The sequence below is a fragment of the Bombyx mandarina genome, chromosome 26 (assembly GCF_030267445.1).
Source record: "Bombyx mandarina strain Sakado chromosome 26, ASM3026744v2".
Taxonomy (NCBI): domain Eukaryota; kingdom Metazoa; phylum Arthropoda; class Insecta; order Lepidoptera; family Bombycidae; genus Bombyx; species Bombyx mandarina.
This window is the reverse complement of record NC_143232.1, coordinates 5,734,497-5,755,973: the sequence shown is the minus strand read 5'-3', so window position 1 is coordinate 5,755,973 and position 21,477 is coordinate 5,734,497. Positions and strand designations below refer to the sequence as shown.

General features: G+C 36.6%; 2 protein-coding genes across 2 annotated transcripts in view; one reads left to right on the top strand and one right to left on the bottom strand.

Moving 5' to 3' along the window:
• cpx (synaptic transmission protein complexin) overlaps nt 1-21,477 on the bottom strand; it is a 182,593-nt gene that overhangs the window by 92,768 nt on the left and 68,348 nt on the right. Inside the window, 1 exon segment of the mRNA XM_089738903.1 lies at nt 5,407-5,486. Coding sequence (XP_089595029.1) covers nt 5,407-5,461 — 55 coding nt within the window. The 5' untranslated portion in view covers nt 5,462-5,486.
• On the top strand, nt 737-3,555 carry LOC149499793 (uncharacterized). Its single transcript, XM_089738917.1, has 2 exons — nt 737-975; nt 1,864-3,555. Exons 1-2 carry the CDS (start codon nt 862-864, stop codon nt 2,146-2,148), a joined length of 399 nt encoding a protein of 132 aa, XP_089595043.1. The 5' UTR covers nt 737-861; the 3' UTR covers nt 2,149-3,555.

Sequence of the window (21,477 nt, the reverse complement as noted above, 5' to 3'; positions counted from 1 at the left end):
TATCTCAAAATAAAAATCAGTGATTCTTTGTTAAAACAGGTAGATAGTGAAAAAAGTGAAGAGGCACATGCAGGTACCAACCTAATGCTTCGGAATGACCGCTCAAATTCTTAGAATACTAGGGAAGGGGAATTATAGTTACGATATATATTTTGTCGGTGAAACATAATATTTCATATTCATATTATATATTAAATTATAAATATGAATGTATTCTGCTAAATCTTTGACTTTTAATTAAATCTTCATTGAGTCAGTAATTATGTAATTAAAATTGTTTTTCGCTTCTAGTTGTCTTTTTTGTGTTTTCTCACGAAATTTGGGGATCAGTGTTTTTTGATTACAATTCTGAATTCTGATCTGAAACAATTCGCCATTATAGCGCGATTATTATAGGTATTAGGATTTATGACTAATGGCATCTATCTATATATATAAAAATGAATTGCTTTTTGTTAGTCTCACTAAAACTCGAGAACGGCTGGACCGATTTGGCTTATTTTGGTCTTGAATTATTTGTGGAAGTCCAGGGAAGGTTTAAAAGGTGAAAAAATATTAAAGTGCTCGAATTTTGTTTTTCCTTTGATGTGTCCTCCGTCGGACGGATTCCTTTTATTTTATACAAAAGTTTAGAACTTTTATTTATAGACTGAGGTACTACGAAGTCTGCCGGGTCAGCTAGTTCAAAATAAATTACTCTTTTGTTGTACAACACATTTATCGATAAACCAAAACATCGATAACATGACATTACTAAAAGGACAGTCGGTCACTGCATCCCAACCCAATTCATAATTTGAATTCAAAATAAAACTCGCTTCAGTTTGGCGCGTACGCTTGCTTCGTTTGGATGTTCTCAAAATGACGGAAAGTCAAATGTCGACCCCGGTGAATACGATAAGCAGGGAAAGCTTAAAAGTGTTCATCACGAATAACGTGTTCAAGAAACCGCTGGATTTCAATTCTGATTGTGACGTAAGTGTGTTATGAAAATTTGTCTCGTCTCGTGCGCCGTGCTAGGTAAGATGCCACGGCACCGTCGGAGCAGAGTCCACTGGCGACACTGGCTGGAGCCACACGAAACTGCATTCATCCACAGCGCGTTTCACGGAATCAAGTCTTAATATGTATTTAAATGTTCTATAGCTATGTTGGCAGCGGCTTGGCTCTGCCCCTGGCATTGCTGAAGTCCATGGGCGACGGTAACCACTCACCACCAGGTGGGCCGTATGCTGGCCTGCCTACAAGGCCAATAAAAAAGGTGTTCTATAGCAATTACTGGGTCGCGCTCCAGTCAGAGCCCCTTACTGCCCCACTGCGGGAAACATTTGTGGCGAATAAAGACGTTGGTTTCAAATATATTATTTGAATAGTAATCTCCTATGCCTTTTTATTTTTTTCATAATTGTTTGAATCAGCTCACGGTCGACTTGGTTTAAGTAGTTACCGGAATCTGCAAGCACTACGATATTAGTGTAGCTACCCACCTTAAGCCGTAAGGTGAATCACAATTGTAGCTGCCGTTCCTTCAAATAGGTCCCATTATTTCTTTCAGTCAGAAATATTCAGAATGATCGGATCTACACGTTTTGACTTATAAAATGTCCTAATCATCAGCTAATTGTAGGTCACACACAACCATCATTTTTAATAGCTCTTCGAATTATTTCTGCCGTGAAGCAGTAATGCGTTTCGGTTTGAAGGGTGGGGCAGCCGTTGTAACTAGCTATACTGAGACCTTAGAACTTATATCTCAAGGTGGGTGGCGCATTTACGGGTGGGCTGTGAGCTCGTCCACCCATCTAAGCAAAAAAAAAAAAATTTTGGGCTCAATAGTAGTAACTACAAATCTTAACTTTACAGATGGATACAGAGTCGCCATTAAGAAAACCTAATCTGCAACCGATCACCAGAAGGTTATTCCATTCGCCGATAACGAATGAAGACGATTGTCCTACCAGCCCTAAAGGCAGGCTGGGGAGGAAACGGAAGCGAAAGAATTCAACCGATTCTAGTGACAGAATAAAATGGGCCTATGTTACTGAATGTCAGCAAAATGACAGCAGTGAGCGCTGCACGGGCATGAGGAGACGGGTGCTGATCAGTCTATTCCACAATAAGGAATATTTTATGGATGTAAGCAGTTGAAATCGAGTACCACATTGAAGGCCGATTTAGTGTTAATTGGCCACCAAAACCCATAGATACCATAACTGGTATATACATATGTGGTGGTAGCATCATTAAGACGAACATATCTACTGTTGCTGCTGGAAGAAGCCAGCATGCATCTGCGACCTTTATCAAATCGTCTCCGTTCTATACTAAGCTTGTTTTAGTCCATAGATGATTATCGTAATATTTGTAAATGCTTTGGACCTCACGGTGGCTATCAAAGAAGTCTAAAGACTGGAGTTTCCGTGGCTCATTTGACCAACATTTCCAGCGTATTCATCCCACTTCCTGATGCTTATGCTCAATATTTTTTCAATATGTACCAATCGCATGATCATTTTAAGGAGCCGCGCTAGCTAACTATATAGCTAGTTTTTTAGCCGACTTCAAAAAAGGAGGAAGATCTCAATTGGGCTGTATGTTTTTTTTTATATTTGTTACCTCATAACTTTTGACTGGGTGAATCAATTTTGATGATTATTAGAAAGCTGACGCTTCCCGTACAATTTAGTTACACACGGTTTACAATAAAATTTAGTCCAGTTCTGATCATGGCATGCATGAGAAAACCATATAAGTCTTAAATTTGCATTAAATACGTGCGCGACAAATAGATGAATAACTCAATAACTCAATATCACGCCAACCGATTTCGATGATTATTGTTTTTAGTGTATATTGATTTGTTTTGGAATATCTTTTTTTTTTCTATTTGAAGTAGGTTTTTGTTAAAGCGTGTCTATTTACAATTATTATTACAGCTTTGGCTATTACTCCTGAACATTTTAGGTTTGTGTTTCGTTATATTCGTATAGATTTATTGCAGTCCGGCAGTTGCCTAATGGGTTCCCGTGCATCAATTGGTCACAGGACTGGACAAGTGTCACATTGTTCAGTTCGCCTAAAGCTAAAAAGCTCTGACCACGAAGCTAGCTCGCCAGTCAAGGTCGATAGTCTGTTTGTTAGTCTTCTTGATCGTTAATTAGTTAGGTTAAGAGATATAAAGTATTGTAATTAAATTTGTTCAAAGACATCAGTTTTCAATATGAACTTTAACTGTATTTTGAAAGCGTTAATTAATTAACTTTAAAAACTCTTAATTGTGTACACAATAAATATTGTAATTAACTAAGTACTCTTAATATCTTCGACGAGTGTTTTAATTGTGATATTATAAGTAGTAGCTATTCTTATGTCTATATTTAAAAAAAAAAAACTATTAATTTAATGTAATCTTAATTCTAATTACTATTGTAAGAAGTCAACACGCGAAGTAATTTTATGCGAATTTTTTATTAAAATAAATTACAGAACATTGTTTATTTGTAATCTATCTTTTATTTAGAAACAACACCTTAAAATAAAGAACTCACATATAAATTTATTGTTTTTTTATTTTTTATTTCTTAGGTGGGTGGACGAGCTCACGGCCTACCTGATGCTAAGTGGTTACCGGAGCCCATAGACATCTACAACGTAAATGCCGCCACCCATCTTAATATATAAGTTCTAAGGTCTCATTATAGTTACAACGGCTGACCCACCTTTCAAATCGAAACGCATTACTGCTTCACGGCAGAAATAGGCAGGGCGGTGGTACCTATCCGTGCGGACTCATAAGACATCCTACCACCAGTAAAAGTGTTCATATGTGACAGAATAACTGTGGAACAGATACACTCTAGAACTAAAACGCGTGTTTAGCTTGTGAGTAAAACAGGCAGGACCTTCGTATCAATCCGTGTGAGCTGATAGCATCACACCCTCCAATTACTTTCAGTACGCGTGTATACGTATGTACTATTCTCTAAATACAATACAAATACAAATATATTTTTTTAGAAAACATTAATTTTAAAGAAGATTACAAGCGGCGAGCTTGTGATGATTTCCCGCGGGACTCCTTTGGGTCACAGTTGAAGCTTTTCGTTAATTGCCATCAGAATATTAATAAGAACAATCTTATTAAGTCTAAGATTTTATTTAGCATAATTATAAATTTTTACAGTATTCTTAATCTGTCCATATCCCGTTCAATGGGCTCGAATGATTTAATAATAATCTAATACTGAGACCTTAGAACTCATATCTGAAGGGGGATGGCGACATTTACGTAGTAGATGTCTATGGGCTCCGGTAATCACTTAACACCAGGTGGGCTGTGAGTTCGTCCAGCCAACTAGGCAATAAAAAAAAATTAATTGCCGAAGAGCATGCTTTAAGTTGTTAGTTTTGGATAATACCATCCAGCTTCTAAAAGTACTTCTCTCAACCGTGTTTGTCAATGATTATCTCATATCTTTATTCGGCGAGATTTGAAATAAAGCTAGCGAATTTCCATGAGTATCGCTGAACACTTATCATTAAATGGCTCGTCTGCCTTCAAATGTAATCAAAATGAAGTGCCAATTTTAAATGTATAGTACAACTATCATAAAACTTCAGAACCAGGTACAATTATAACTTTTAACAGAATTCGAATAATTATTCGCCAGATAGTTAGAGCGTAACGACCGTATTGAAACAACTAAGTGTCGATAATAATCTATAAGACGAGACGTATTGGCTAAATCGAGGAAAAAACACGATCCCAAATACTTTGCGAGAAGTTCTTTGAGATTTTAATATCGAGTGTTTTAAATGATACTTTCAGTGAAATTAAAGGTCTCGGCGATATCGATATCGCTACGGGTCTTTCGTATCGATAATCGAAATTAGATTATTTACTTTAATTGGTTTCTCTTTTATCATTATTTCGTGTAAGAAATGTAAATTAGTTTTATATAGACAAGTGACTGATCAAATAATATACATATGTATAATATGTACCTATACACGAGTATATAGGTGGTGTTATTAGATTCACATGATATAGAACTGTGTGCTCTCATAAGGTATGTTAAGAATGATTTGATGAATTATTTAAAGTATAATAAAGTCAGGTTATATGTGGCGTTTATTTCTACCTTTTACCATTACGAATGGTTTAAAATATTTGTTGTTAATTTATTACAGAAAAAAAATTCAAATTCACATTTAAGTTTTTTACAGTGACTTGAAGTCTGATAGTTTTGTTGAAATGTGTAACGCGGTGTTCTTTTGTCGTTAAGATAAAATAAAAACAAACTATAATTCTTTAAATCAATTCCCAATTTAATTAATATAATTCGTGTACAACAGTAAAGCATGACATTATTTGTTTTCGTAATTAATAATTGAAAATAAAATTACCTTTAACAGCGCTAAGTTTGTTTCCTACCATCTGTTTCGCCACAAAAGCCGCCATCTTGCCTTACCGCTCACGGAACGAACTGAAACAATGAAAACAAATTGATTATAACTTTTAAATGTTTTATAAATTGAATTGCTTTCAGATTATCGTTAAGTTGTTGGTTCCGAATTTCGTATCTGCTTTGTTTATAACATTTCGATTTCAAAAATTATTATATTTTGTTTGTAAACTCACACGGGCAGGAACCAGTATCCTGCCTATTTCTGTGAAGTATTTTTATTTATTGCTTAGATGGGTGGATGAGCCCACCTGGTGTTAAGTGGTTACTGGAGCCCATAGACATCTATAACGTAAATAGTTGAGATATAAGTTATATGGTCTCAGTATAGTTACAACGGCTGCCCCACCCTTCGAACCGAAACGTATTACTGCTTCACGGCAGAAATAGGCGGAGTGGTGGTAAATACCCATGCGGACTCACAAGAGGTCCTACCATCAGTATGTGTGCCGAGGCGGGGTGGCTGCTCACCTTCAATACTAATACTTCAGTTTCACGTCACAAAATTGCTAGTAATATTCATGTTATGTTATATATTTAAGAGCTGTATTAACCACTTATCATCACCAGATGGATCGTACGTAATCTGATAATTTAGAATAAGAAAAAGATCGTCTCTATCATAATATATGCGATTCAAAAATAAAATTATCCAAATATCTGAGTCGTTTTGTTCCCTCAAATAACGTATTTTACATAAATTTTGACATTACGTTGGTTTTATATTTTCTTAAGTATCCATTAATCTTTTTTATGTTTCTTATGAAACCGGCATGGCGTAAACGTATGAAAATACCAATAATTTTATTTTCTTTAATGAGCTAGCAAGCCAATTTTTTTTTCGGGCCGGGGGCCTACCCTCCTACAAGTACCCATGCCTAGGGGGCGCGCGGGGTTTGTGGGACTGCGAACCAGTGCCGCAGGCCCAAGGACATTTTTAAAGTCCTAAGCGGCTCCCCTGGATTCTTACACCCGGTGCCTGATCTCCGCCCGGGATCAGAACCCGCTCAGAGAAGGGGGATTCCAGGCGGCCAACACTACTAACTAGACTCGCGACGCCACCCCGAGGACAACAGGTCGTAGAGGCGATAGTCGACGACCAATGACGCCGGTCTCCGCAGTACTGCAGCTCTGCCAGGCCACCCGGGCGATGCCGCTGGTGTTCCTGGATACCCCGCTGGTTCAGAACGAGCCTGCGGGTTCGGAACGCGATACACCGCCGACCGGGTTGCTCTTCCATAGTATGTTCGAGGATGACAGCAACGACAGCAATGCGTACTACATCCACCGATGCGTCGTCCTATCCTGCTGGTGCCAGCGCGCTAGTGACGGTAACATACGGCGCAGTCTCGACCTCCTGAAGTCACCCCGTGACCATCACCGGGAGATCAAGGCAGTGCACTAACTCATCAGTGATTAATTCGCGACAGTAGTAGGCAAGGTGGTAGAACCTGGTGGTGGGCTTACATCTTACCGCCAGTGATTATGCAAATTATTATTTACCTGTTTTCGATTGAGTACACGATGTTATTCCGTCACCGCGGAAATTATTCGTGAATATGTGCTAAGGACGTAGTTGCCTGCGGGAATGGAACATAGGCACGGTAACATCGCTCGACACGAGTACAATGGTGTCTTATACAGTTTTTTTTTTTCTTAGTTGGGTGGACGTGCTCACAGCCCACCTTGTGTTAAGTGCTTACTGGAGCCCATAGACATCTACAACGTAAATGCGCCACCCCCCTTGAGATATAAGCTCTAAGGTCTTAAGTATAGTTACAACGGCTGCCCTGCCTTTCAAACCGAAACGCATTACTGCTTCACGGCAGAAATAGACTGGGCGGTGGTATCTACCAGTGTGGACTCACAAGAGGTCCTACCACTAGCAAAGTTACAACTAGGTTGATGAGCCTAGTCTAGCCTTTTAGGCCGATAAAAATATCGCAAAAATTACCTTCATATTAGAGCATCTAAAACCCTTGTTAATGTCATTTCAGATCTACAAAGATGAGAAATTCACGAAATATTGTACCTAATTCTAAAATACTCATAAATATTTTATTTCGAATGTAGTAACATTTTAAGAAGTCTTAATACTTGGAAATTGATCGTAATATAATCGCCCCAATTTCCCTTCGCGGGATCGGGTGAAGCCTACCCCGGACGATAAAAGGTTTAAACGGTAATTTGTATCCAGCACTCCGATCTACAAAAGAACAATTTTTTATGGTAAATATTCGTAAAATTGAAACGAGATTCGGTTCTGCCCTTTCCTTTGACGTTTTTCCACAAATTACTTTTGCTGTTCCGTTACATACGTAAATCATAAACATTAAACTGTTTGTATATGCATAGGTACGTGCATATCGACGCTTGAAAGACAAACATGACTAAGCGACAATAACTGCTTTGTACATAAATGATAGGCAATAATTATATTCGATGCGCAAAAAAAAATATATTTCTAGGTCTATTAAATTCAATCATCTAGGTCTATTAAAATCAAGTCATTTCAATCCTACAGCTACTAGACAGATTCTACTACAGCTAGATTCGTTAAAATAAATTTTGTTTTCAGGTATTTCAACTTTAAATTAGTCTACTATAAAGTTCACGCATTGTAGCTTAGTCACGTTTGTCTTTCAAGCGTGGATATATTTATTTAACAAAGACACTTTATTAATATTGTAATAAGTAGTAACAGAAGCTTAACAGACTTAGTTTTATTGTGAATATAAATTCTTGAAAGGAGCGCCATCTATTACAAGGAGAATGAACTACGTCGCTTTTTCGTGCAGAATTTAGTTCTAAAAGCAGCTACTGTGGCGCTGTTGACAAAGACGTCTTCGTTGTTTTGGAAATCCTCAGGTTAAAGCCCCGTGAGCTCACCTACTTGTTCTGCGGGTTTAGTATAACCCCTCGAGGTTACTAGAATAGGTAGGAAAAAAAACACGAACTGAAACGCCAGGGAACGTGTATGGTCACGTAAAAGGGACTACCTTATTACTGATTGTTTTTAATTTGAACACTAGGATAGCCATGCTCCAATTGAAAGTCGATTCACTAATGCCGCAACATAAGAACATGAGGTCAAAAAACTAAATTGTTAATCTAATCTCTCGATAATTATCTCTCCATCATAAGGTGAATGATAATTAACTATGAATTGAGGTGTCATAAATTTCCATTGATTCAATCCGGCGTACTGTTCGCTGAGTCACAAACATAAGAAATTCAATTAGAATGATAAATAATAGAAAAAACAAGGCGATTCATCTCTCATAAACGTATTGAAGTTATTACGCGAGGAAAACTTTACTGAAGTTGTACTGATCATCACGATATCTCACATGATACTCTAAAAGTGCACCAAAGAAAACAGTTTCAAATTAAATTTCTTTGTGCTTTTATTAACAGCCACGGGAGTCGTTCTGTGAAGGTACAAAAAATAGCTTAACATATTTTGGAGTTACTTATTACTTACTACTTATTACTTACATATGCCAGAAGTTATATCTATATATTAATGCGTGAAGCAAAAACTTTGTATCCCTTTTTACGAAAATTGCGCGGACGGAGGAGTATGAAATTTTCCACACTTATAGAGAATATAGAGAAGAAGTGCACAATTCTAATATTTTTTGAAAATAATGCATAAAAGATACATTAAATCAATAAAGAAAACATTACACACACTACATACCATGTATTTGACGCACACACGCATGCATACTATTTATTGTCAAACTTTTCTTTGCATTCTGTCAGTTATTATTATTATTATTATTAACACTTTATTTCAGTTTTTTTTTTTTTTAAAACCATAACATTTTGTTAGTAATAATTACTTAAAATCTATGTTAGTAACTTAAAAAAAAAATCTAACACATAACTATCATTATATACATTTTATACCTTTTTTTTTTTTTTAGTTATAGTCTGTCAAATTGAGAATAGATTAAATATTGTTTTCTCTTTATTAATATTTGTCTAAAGTGTAGTTTTGACGAAATCTGTGATTAAAGAAGTATAATAGTCCTTGACAATAGAATCATAATAATGTACAAACTTATAATTTCCATTAGTTATAGTCGAATTTCGACTACCAGAGGACCACTAGTTTAAATTATAATGCCAAAAGATTATATTACGTATAAAGCAAGTTTATGTCAATTTAAAAAAATCATCTTTGTTTTAGAGAGAGAGAGAGAGAGAGAGAGTATTCTTTATTGTACACCAAAAAACAAATAAACAGTGCGATACATTAAAAACAAAAAAGTACAATTGGCGGTCTTATCGCTAAGAGCGATCTCTTCCAGACAACCATCAGGTGGACAAGAATCATTTGGAAACGAACTACGCGCGGTGTACCATTCCAGTGAAATACATATACATATATGTACACATACATATCTCCGTAAATATACATACAATTATTCCATTGCAAAGCTCTATACTTCTATAAAAAACACCCTTTATTTTTCTGACTCGCAGGGTTTGGTAGTTAGTGTTTCTGGTAGCTGAGCCCGTGGGTCTGGGGTCCGATCCCTACGTCGGGAATACATTTCTGTGATGAGCAGGTATGTTTGCTCTTTATCTGAATATTTAGTAACTATACATGTTTATAATTAAAAAGTATATGCGTTTTACATCAGTCTCTGGTTCCCCTAGTGTAGGATATCCTAGTTTGGGCCCGGGTGACCATGCGTGACTCCTCATGATGTCCCCGGATATTATGTTATTGACTTTTTAGCGGGAACACAAGGAGTGAAGTTGTGTGATTCGTTTTATTTTGTCTATTTAGTGCTTCTTTAGGTTTAAATGTGTAATAATGGTAATTTATTAACTGTTTAATATCTGTGAAAGTGCACAAACGTGGGAAAATAAACAAAGCCACTGGACGTAACTTCTTGGGATCATCCAAAAAGTCCACTGAAAAAATCTCAGTAAATGACCACTATTTTACTTAGATTCATCCCATATAATCTCATCTCATTTCATTTTATTTCACTATATATTGTCATTTTTCATAAAAATATAAATTAAAATAAGACATGACCTAAGGGTCTTAGTTACCAGGTCATAAAATCCCATCAAAAAATAGTAGGTATTGTTATTATAGTAATGTCGGTGCTAGTCGATAGATGGCGTAAACTAAAGGTTCATAAGATTGTTTTACTGAACTTTGTAGAATTTATTCCTGGATAGGTGCAGCCCAGTGTATCATTAGGTTCTGGCATTAATTTTCCCCAGGCTCACTTATTCTTCTAAAAACAAGGTTTAAATACAGTCTCTAGCTGTAGACAGCAGGTCAACCATCCCCTGAAAAGACGTTCCTTCAGCAGGCGATGGTACTCCTCACCATCAGGGATTCTACGATAAAAGTTGTTAATCCGTCAAAATATATATGAAGCATTCACTGCTCTAAACTATTCCAGAGAATAAATATTCTATGGAAGTGTGAATGGAGATGCAAGTTTCATAATTAAGAACATATAATTAAATAATAACATTATACATATTACATTCGACTTAGTCCCTGATGTCGAGATCTAAAATTAATTTAAAAAAAAACCAGTTCACAGGCAGGCGGTAAATGAAATCATCTGATGCAAGATCAATCATCAGATAAACTGCTTTTTTTAACGTTGTTTTCCGAGTGTTATTTCCGTTTCATTGATTTTGAGTAAATCAACCCACAGACACAGCCCACTGAGTTTCTCGCCGGATCTTCTGTGGGTCGCGTTTCCGATCCGGTGGTAGATTCTGCAAAGCACGGCTCTTGATAGGGCCAGTGTTAGCAACACTTCGGTTTGAGCCCCGTGAGCTCACCTACACGTCAAGAAGCTGAAATAGCCTCTCAAAGCTATCAGCATAGGTAGGAAAAAAATGATTTTCAAACTACAACAGCGCTAAAAAAGTTTTTGAGTTAAAAATCGTATTTTATGTGCATAACAAAACTGCGAGGGAAATTATTTAAGTAATTCAGTGCATTAAATAGAAAACTCAAAACTTATGTTACAGTTTAAAAAATGGCCATGTGGTTTGAATAGTTTAAATGAGGGAAATTGGGCACAGCGGTGCGTACCGTTTATATTTTTTGAAACTTCAAAATTATATTTGAATTTATAACAACTATCAAATGATTAGTGATCAGAGTATTTAAGGCATGCGCTCGCCTACCGATATAAACTAAATATTAATTTAAATTTTTTTATTTTTATTATAACTAGATTTTCTTCTGAGTTAAGATAAAACTGCTATGAGTTCGAGCAATAAATAATACGAAACAACAACAAGTACATACATATTCTGAGCGCGAAATATCTTTCATCATTGAAGTGCGAAACTTGAAAAGCTAAAGTTTGAAAAATAAAAGCTTTTCGATCTAGTTTCATAAACATGAAAAAAGTTGAAATTTAAATACGTTTACATTATTATGTAAAGCAGTATCAACTATGAATCGTCAGCTTTATTCTTAATACCATGTTATGGGTATTGTGGCACAAGTTGGGAGATTTAGCGATTTGTTATTTTTGTGTTTTAATCGGGCACACATACTTATGTACGTGTTGTATGACCCTGTACGAGATAGTACCACTGCCTAAATCAGGTTAGGATTAGGAAAAGGGTTTTTTGCTGGTCAAATATTTTTTTTGTTAATTTATCTATATATATAAAATGAATTGCTGTTCGTTAGTCTCGCTAAAACTCGAGAACGGCTGGACCGATTTGGCTAATTTTGGTTTTGAATTATTTGTAGAAGTCCAGACAAGGTTTAAGAGGTGCTCGGAATTAAATAAAAATAACAATTTTGTTTTTCCTTTGGTGTGTGCCCCGTCGGACGCATTCCTTTTTTCTTTTAAGTTTATTTTATACCAAAGTTTACGTCTTGTATTTATCGATTGAGGCACTACAAAGTCTGCCGGGTCAGCTAGTTTATTAATAAATAGATAAATTTATTTAAAATTTTGAATTATTTCACGAGACGCTGTAATTACGGGTTGATTGGAACCCTTCAGGCGAAAATGAGTTTTGCAATGGTTACTGTCCTGCAGCAGGCGGGCCATGATGGAGTCGCAAACAAAACAAAAACGATTATGGTCCTATATTCCATAATAACTTTTAAAAAAAACCACGCAACTTCTTTTTTTTTTATTGCCCTTTTAGACAGACGAGCATACGGCCCACCTGATGGTGAGTGGTTACCGTCGCCTATGAACTTCAGCAATGCCAGGGGCAGAGCCAAGCCGCTGCCTACCGCTAAATACCGCATACCACTTACCGGTGGTAGGACCTCTTGTGAGTCCGCGCGGGTAGGTACCACCACTCTGCCTATTTCTGCCGTGAAGCAGTAATGCGTTTCGGTTTGAAGGGTGGGGTAGCCGTTGTAACTATACTTGAGACCTTAGAACTTATATCTCAAGGTGGGTGGCGCATTGACGTTGTGGATATCTATGGGCACCAGTAACCACTTAACACCAGGTGGGCTGTGAGCTCGTCCACCCATCTAAGCAATAAAACAAAGCCTATTCCTGTTCTACCTGGTTCATAGTATATCAAACTATAGCCGAGCCCCGAACAAGCGGTAATCTCTCTAATCTTGTATTTACACCCCGCCTGACGTCTAACTTTTTGTGTAGGATGCTGCGGCACCATTTAAATGGTAATGCGGTACCCTTCCAGCGCGGAGGTGCCCGCCCGGACCGAAACTATACGTTTACTCGGCATAACGACATCGCCACATCTGGTGTTTCATATTGACTTTTTTACGAGTCGCCACCGGGGTAAGAAGTCCGAACCTCATAGCATTAATATTAGTATGGGACGTTGTTTAGGCTAAATCAGCTGTGCGTTCAAGCTATTTCGATTTTATAGGTAGGAGAACGGTGATTATAATTCAGGTGGTAGGACCTCTTGTGAGTCCGCGCGGGTAGGTACCACCACCCCACCTATTTCTGCCGTGAAGCAGTAATGCATTTCGGTTTGAAGGGTGAGGCAGCCTTTGTAACTATACTTGAGACCTCAGAACTTATATCTCAAGGTGGGTGGCGCATTTACGTCGTAGATATCTATCGGCTTCAGTAACCACTTAACACTAGGTGGGCTGTGAGCTCGTACACCCACCTAAGCAATAAAAAAAATAAAAAAACTATGATCATACAAATTACTCTGAACTCAAGATAGCACTTCGCAGCAGAAATAAACGCTATGGCAGAGAAATAGAGACTGGCCAAAGATGTTTAAATGACGTGGACATGTGTGTGACGTGGGAAGAGAATGTTGTGTCAGAATGTGTTTAAAAATTGGATGAATATATAGAAGACTAGCAGTACCCATCCGTTTTGCTCGGCATTTAAAATTAACATTATTATTCCTAACCGTACAAAGATTCTCATCATTAACGCCCCCGCAACTGGTGTAGGAAGTCCAACACTCATATAAATATTAACCTATCTATTAAGTACATGTATTTTCTACATGGATACCCAGTTGCAAGTCAATCGGATGCATGGTTCAGTAGTTATAACGGAATATCCGTAAAAAACATTGTAGATTTATATATTAGTATAGATGCAGGAGAAAGAAGTTGGAACACGGCAAAGCCCACATGTTTTAGGAACATCGACGGTGATCACGATGACTTGGATTGTAGATAATTATCACCACCGTAGCTGCAACGCCGTGACCTGGATCACATGCTGGTACCTGCGTAAGGACACACTATTTCACGAATCTTCCTGTGGTCATTTATTAACACTAGTGGTCCCGCAGTAGTCGAAATTCGTCTATAATTAATTGGAATTGTAAGTTTGTACACTATTATGATTGTATTTTATACTTCTATAATCACGAATTCCGCCAAAGACTACACTATAAAAAATATTAACAAAGACATACAATATTTAATTTCAATTTGACAACAGACGTCAAGAATAAAAGTTTGACAATAAATAGTATGCATGCGTGTGTGCGTCAAATACATGGTATGTAGTGTGTGTAATGTTTTCTTTATTGATTTAATGTATCTTTTATGAATTATTTAAAAAAATATTAGCCTTGTGCACTTCTTCTCTATATTCTCTATAAGTGTGGAAAATTTCATACTCCTCCGTCCGCGCAATTTTCGTAAAAAGGGATACAAAGTTTTTGCTTCACGTATTAATATATAGATGTATGGTACATTCATTTTGAATAGAAAGAAATGTTATCTTTCACTTTATTTCTTGAATAATGTATATGTTTGAATTTTACCTTATTCGGTAATCACGGGAAAAAAGTACCTCAAAAACAAGAAATTTCCGCAGGCTAAGAACACGGAAAACTCCCATTATTTTCTATTGTTCTTATCTCTTTCGTTCTTGGCTCATTTATTCCAAGATAGAACGAGATACGTAGGGCTAATCAGAGAAAAATCGGAGACTGATTGTTCTGTTACACCTGTTTTGTGATGGAGCGGATTTAGGATTAGGAAGTTATTGTAGATTTAACCGCATCATAATTTAATAATAGTAAATAAGTCATGCGGCAGAGCCAGTATAAAACCAAAAAATTAATGTTCTTCTGTTCTGTTTTTGTATCATAGGTTTTTTTTTTGCTGTTTTTCGTCATGACGTGGTCTTACAAGATCTAGTTATATTTTTATTTTGTGACGTTAAAGAACAGACCGCTCGATATCAAAAATTCAAAACAGTAATTTTATTGGTCGTTTACTGAAGATGATGTCCAAGGACCTCCAATATAGCGTTCGTTTAATTAATTTTCGATATACATTCAAAAGCGTTGTATGTACATACATATATCTGTCTCAGGTCTCTCTATAGTGTAGGGCCTATAGAGGTCCCTAGATTTCGGGTGACATGATTGTGGTTTGTCCCTGATTGTTAATATGGGATTTTCTGCGTGAGCTTTGATTCAGGTGATGAGGAATTTCACACACAGAAATTTATTGTACAAATACTTTTATAAATGATCAGAAGGAAAAGAGCAAAAGGTAAGAGAAAGTCTAGGCACTGAAAAAGCTATTATATATTTGTACTAAATATTAAAACATAGCTTAATCGATCGAGACAGGCGTATGTGTGCCAATATGACGTAAGCTTTGCCGTCAGAGGTCTGCGGACGCCTGGCGCGGGAAGCTGCGGCAGCGGACCTCACACTGTCCACACTCACACTTACAAACTATGCAATCATCGTGTAAGTCAACACAGCTAATATTGTTATTAATAATATTATTACTATTTATTATAAAAAAAAAATTTTTTTCTAAATAATTTTAATTTTTAATTTATACAATACTAGTGGTCCCGCAGTAGAAATTCGACCTTAATTAATTAAAATTATAAGTTTAAACATTATTATGCTTTAGTTGTCAAAGACTATTATACCTCCCAAAGGTCTTACTACCGCTTAGCTCGTACTCTCAAATCGGATACGGTAGTAACTATGCCCCCCCTCGTAGGCCCCTCAGGCCGACTCACAGCGTTCGATGATGACGAAAAAGCAGAGCTGCTGGCCGATACATTGCAAACCCAGTGTACGCCCAGCACTCAATCCGTGGACCCTGTTCATGTAGAATTAGTAGACAGTGAGGTAGAACGCAGAGCCTCCTTGCCACCCTCGGATGCGTTACCACCCGTCACCCCGATGGAAGTTAAAGACTTGATCAAAGACCTACGTCCTCGCAAGGCTCCCGGTTCCGACGGTATATCTAACCGCGTTATTAAACTTCTACCCGTCCAACTCATCGTGATGTTGGCATCTATTTTCAATGCCGCTATGGCGAACTGTATCTTTCCCGCGGTGTGGAAAGAAGCGGACGTTATCGGCATCGTTATAGACAAATAATATTAAAGATTAGGTAACAATAATATCCCTATTTTTTTTAAGGGATTTTATGACCTGGTAACTGAGACCTTTAAGTCATGTCTTATTTTAATTTATATTCATATTTTTATGAAAAATGATATTATGAGTGAAATGAAATGAAGGTGATTCATTTCAGACATTAATCAACTGGGATGAAATTAAATGAGATGATACGGGATGAAGTATAATCTCAGTAAAATGGTGGTCATTTACTAAGATTTTTTCAGTGGACTTTTTGGAGGATCCCGAGAAGTTACGTCCAGCGGCTTTATTTCATTTTCCCAAATTTGTGCACTTTCACAGATATTAAACAGTTAATAAACCACCATTATTACGTATTTAAATCGGGTTAAATCGGGAAACACGAAATAGACAAAATAAAACAAATCACACAACTTCACTCCTCGCGTTCCCGCCAAAAAGTCATAATATCCCTATTGTCAATTTGACCACAGACTTAATGCAATAACAAAAGTTTGACAGTAAACAAAGAGTTTAAAAATGTGTGTGTCAAATACATGGTAGTGTGTGTAATGTTTCTTTATTGATTTAATGTATTATTAATGCAGTATTTTAATTAAATATTAGCATTCTGGACTCCCTCTCTATATTCTCTACAAGTGTGGGAAATTTCATACTCCTCCGTCCACGCAATTTTCCTAAAAAAGCGGTACAAAGTTTTTGCTTCACGTATTAATATATAGATATTCACGAATGACTCGTACAACGGGCACAGTATCACAATACAAAATGAAATGGAAAAACATAAAAAACCCACTGTCTGAATGCGGCTCTGCACTTTCTGAGCTAATGCCTTTTAAATAATGCCGCTCTATTTTTCCAAAGATCATTTATTTCAAAGTTGGGATAAAAAAAAACGATAAATTTTGCCCCATTGTTGAGAAAATTATTAATTTACCTTTTCCATCGTTTTTTATTGATTATTTATTTTGTTACAGGCACTGCGATTCCAATTTTAGTCCCCATTTATTAATGAGGTCGTTTTAAGTGCAGACTTATTGGTAGGTTAGTAATCGTTTTTATTGGATAGTCGTTATATTATTACATTTTCGGCTAACGGTAGGCAGCGGCATTGTTGAAGTCCATGGGCGACGGTAACCACTCACCAACAGGTGGGCCGTATGCTCGTCTGCCTATAAGGGCAATAAAAAAATAAAAAGAAATGTTTCTAGCAGCATCAAGTTAACCTATTTTAAGCTTCTTCACTTGAAAAATGTCTTCATCCTTCAACAAAATAAAATGCGGACTATTACCAAAAAAAAAAGTAAGACATGGACTATACAATGCCGTGATTGTTATTTTATGTCAAAAAATGTATATTTCCACGAACAAAACATTTTTCAGCACGAAGCGAAGCGGCAATGTTTCCCGCCCAAAAAACTCAGTGCGCCATTTACAAATAAATCGCAAATAAAAAGAAAGAATATTAGCAGAGCAAAAAAAATGTTTCTTGTACATAATTTATTTGAGTGGTTACGTTAACGTGTCACGTCGCGTTCCCGCGGCCCTTTTTACAATTCACTGATTTTAATATGGAAAAATGAAAAATATATTTAACGAATGTCGAATGATGATTTAATATTTATTTTTATTAAACAACATAATTCTTAACGGACACTGTTTTCTACGTAGGTTATAAATTAAAATATAAATTTTGTGCATAAGTCTATACAGATAAACAATAGAAAATCTTTGTGTACGAATAAACAATTTCACAAAAATATTTATGCAGATACAAATTGGGAAAAAGAAAATAGTTCATAGTCTTTTATCATTAGTGTCTCAACCGATTTCTTGTTTTTGTTCAGTAGTTTTTTTGACAACATATTTACAAAACAATAGATAAAATGTAATCCATAAATCAATCTAAATACTGAAGTGTCCTTGCTTGAGGATGAAAAGTACATCAAAATCATGTAAGCTCTAAATACCGTTTGGCGTCGTTAATTCGATCATCAAACGTTTTGTTCTGGTTGCATCGGAGACTCTGTCTTGACTATTCGACCGTGACCAAAAAGCAAAAGCAAACAATAATAAAAATAATAATTGAACATCAAGGATCCGATACAAATCAGATTAGAACTTAAAACGAGCAGCATATACATATAACTGGGAGAGTGAAATAATAGTATCTTGCAGGATCTTCTCAGTGGGTCGCGTTTCCGATCCGTTGGTAGATTCTGCCAAGCACTGCTCTTGCTGGGGTTCGTGTTAGCAACACCTCCGGTTTGAGCCCCGAAAGCCCACCTACACGCTAAGCTAAAGCTGATTTAGCCTCTCAAGGTAATCAGCATAGGTAGGAAAAAAAAGTATCATAATGAGATATGGATTGCAAGTGATTAAAGTGATTAAAATAAATATTACAGAAATAAGAAGAAAATGGTTGAAGATTTCTCGCTGATGCGAAAAATAGTACGAGATATGGTAAAATGATTTTAGTAAGAATTATTTTGTTTTCTCCGATTTTGTGAATCCTACAAAGAGCTCAAAGGTTTTTATTCGATCTCTAGAATCTTCTTTTCAAATTTCACGGTCGTCAATAATAGTTGTCGTAAAACTATGCCCAAGTCGTCAATAATTCCTAAAATTACAAACGTGCCTTCAGGGCTTTGACGTAGGTCGCTTACACGTACTACCTTCGTCAAGCATTTCGAACTTGTCAAACGGACATACTTAATTGACAGTGAAAGATATTATGACAACTGCGAAAGCGGTCCTTTTGTCCGTAAATAAACAATTAAACGCGTGAGCATGAGACTTTATACCTCAGCCGAGAATTTTCATTGTGTGTCATAGATAATACTCATGTATACGAGTCACTGTGAGCCATTCATTGATAAAGATGAGCTAAAACAAAAAGAAATATAGTATCACATGAAATGATAATATGTCTTAATATCATGAAAATAAAAACACGATAATTCGTGTAACCTGTTTTACCATTATAATACTTCACACGGACAACAGTGAAAAACACTGGAAACGTAATTTATCATTCAGTGAAACATTTATCTGGGTGCCATCTTGAATAAATTATACAGCTCAGTATCGCGTGGGCCGGAATGTAAAACGCGAAGATTGTCTTTCAAAAGTGTCCTCGCTGGGTGATGTTATTGTTTCATTTGATTTCATAATAACGTCAGGCTTTATGACCGGCCACACGTACACTTTAATATGTACTTTTTGTATCAAGATTTACGAAATTTCATAAAAAGAACACAACAATGAGCGAACATTGATTGAATAAACTTTCATTGATTACATTTCATTTCTCCGGGAAACAACTACGTCCAATTTCTCCCACAAAAATTGTGAAGGAAGGGGGAAAATACCTAATAGGCCAATTTTTTTATTGCTTAAATGGATGAATTATCTCACGGTTCACCTGGTGTTAAGTGATTACTGGAGCCCATAGACATCTACAACGTAAATGTAATCACCCACATTGAGATATAAGTTCTAAGGTCTCAGTATAGTTACAACGGCTGCCCCGCCCTTCAAACCGAAACGCATTACTGCTTCGCGGCAGAAATAGGCAGGGTGGTGGTACCTACCCGTGCGGACTCCTGGTGCCAACGCGCTAAAGTGACGGTAGCGTGCGGCGCAGCCTCGACCTCCTCAGGTCGCACCTTAAGTGTTTCAAAGTGTCGCTTCCACTCTAGTGGTCAAGTAACCCGCCAAACTGAATTAGTTCAAAACCGGAAAGTGATATATGTGAATACAGAACCAGGCTCTTTTTCCACCAAATATTTATATTATTATAAACGAGCGACCCGCCCTCGCTTCACTTCGGAAACATTATATTTTATTATTATACAAGGGAGACGCCGCGGGGCAAAGCTAGTCTAAAAAAAGTAAGTCTAAGTTACTCTTTATATCATCAGCTACCTATCAGTGAAAGTCTCGTCAAAATCGGTCCAGCCGTTCCAGAGATTAGCTGGAACAGACAGACAGACAAAAATTGTAAAAAATGTTATTTTGGTGTATGTACCGTATATAATATATTCATACGCATGTAGTAAAAAGCGGTTATTTCTATATTACAAAGAGACAATCCAGTTTTATGTATATGTATAGATTTATTTATAATCACTAAGCCGAACCTTTATACAAAAAAAACAACATAAATAAATACTGTTGCAAGTTTTGCAAAAACCGGATATAAGCGGACGATAACCGGTTCGCGGCGTTATTATCCGGACCGCGATACGGAGGATAAGCGAACACACGCTCTATAAATTTAACGTCGTTCCCACGGATATATTCATAGCCGGTTGCGCTCATGTTTACGTCACAGATTACATAACGAAGTAATTTATTTTATCAGTGACGTGTGTTTAAATGATTGTGTCGCGTAATAAATTACGAATAAACACGCTTCACTTTCCTCCCTTTGCCTCTTCATGAGTTCTGTCTCAGGCGAGGTTTGGACGTTGGTTGTTGAGCGACAGGAGGTTTTAGTCAGTTCGACTCTGATATGCTCCGCCCTCCACTGGGGATGGAAGGGCGGCGATTTCCTCATGACCAAAAAAAAAAAGTATTATGTTTGCTATCTTTAACTTTAGCTACCTTTGAGTATACGCCTTTCAATATCACAAATAGTTAAATTAATCAAATTTATAGAAAAAAAAACTGCTTTCAGTAAAGAAATCAAATAGCTATATTCTATGAACTGGTATTTAGTCTTTGTGGTTTATGAAATTCATTTTTAACAAACACATATACTTCAGTTCAAAAGAGGACACTGCAAAATATTCCATTGTAATATGTTTTTTTATTATTTTTACCGTCATACACTCAAGTCGGATCTAAACACCACAAGCTGACAATACATAAATAAGGTGAAAATGTCACCTACGTTTGAACTGAATTTTAGTTTCAAGTGTCTCTTATTGAAGTGGTTAACATGGTTTTTATTAATTAAATTCATAGAATTATTGTTCATTTCACTTTGACTTGCACGGTATAAATTTCTGTTTTACAACAACTCAATTTACATAATTTTTAAGTACATGAATTACAATTAAGTGTTTCGAAGGAACTCGAGTGGCTTTTACGCTCCGTAAAACCAGCCCTACTTTATCCGGTTTTACGCGACATAACCGGTTTATGTAACCGTTCG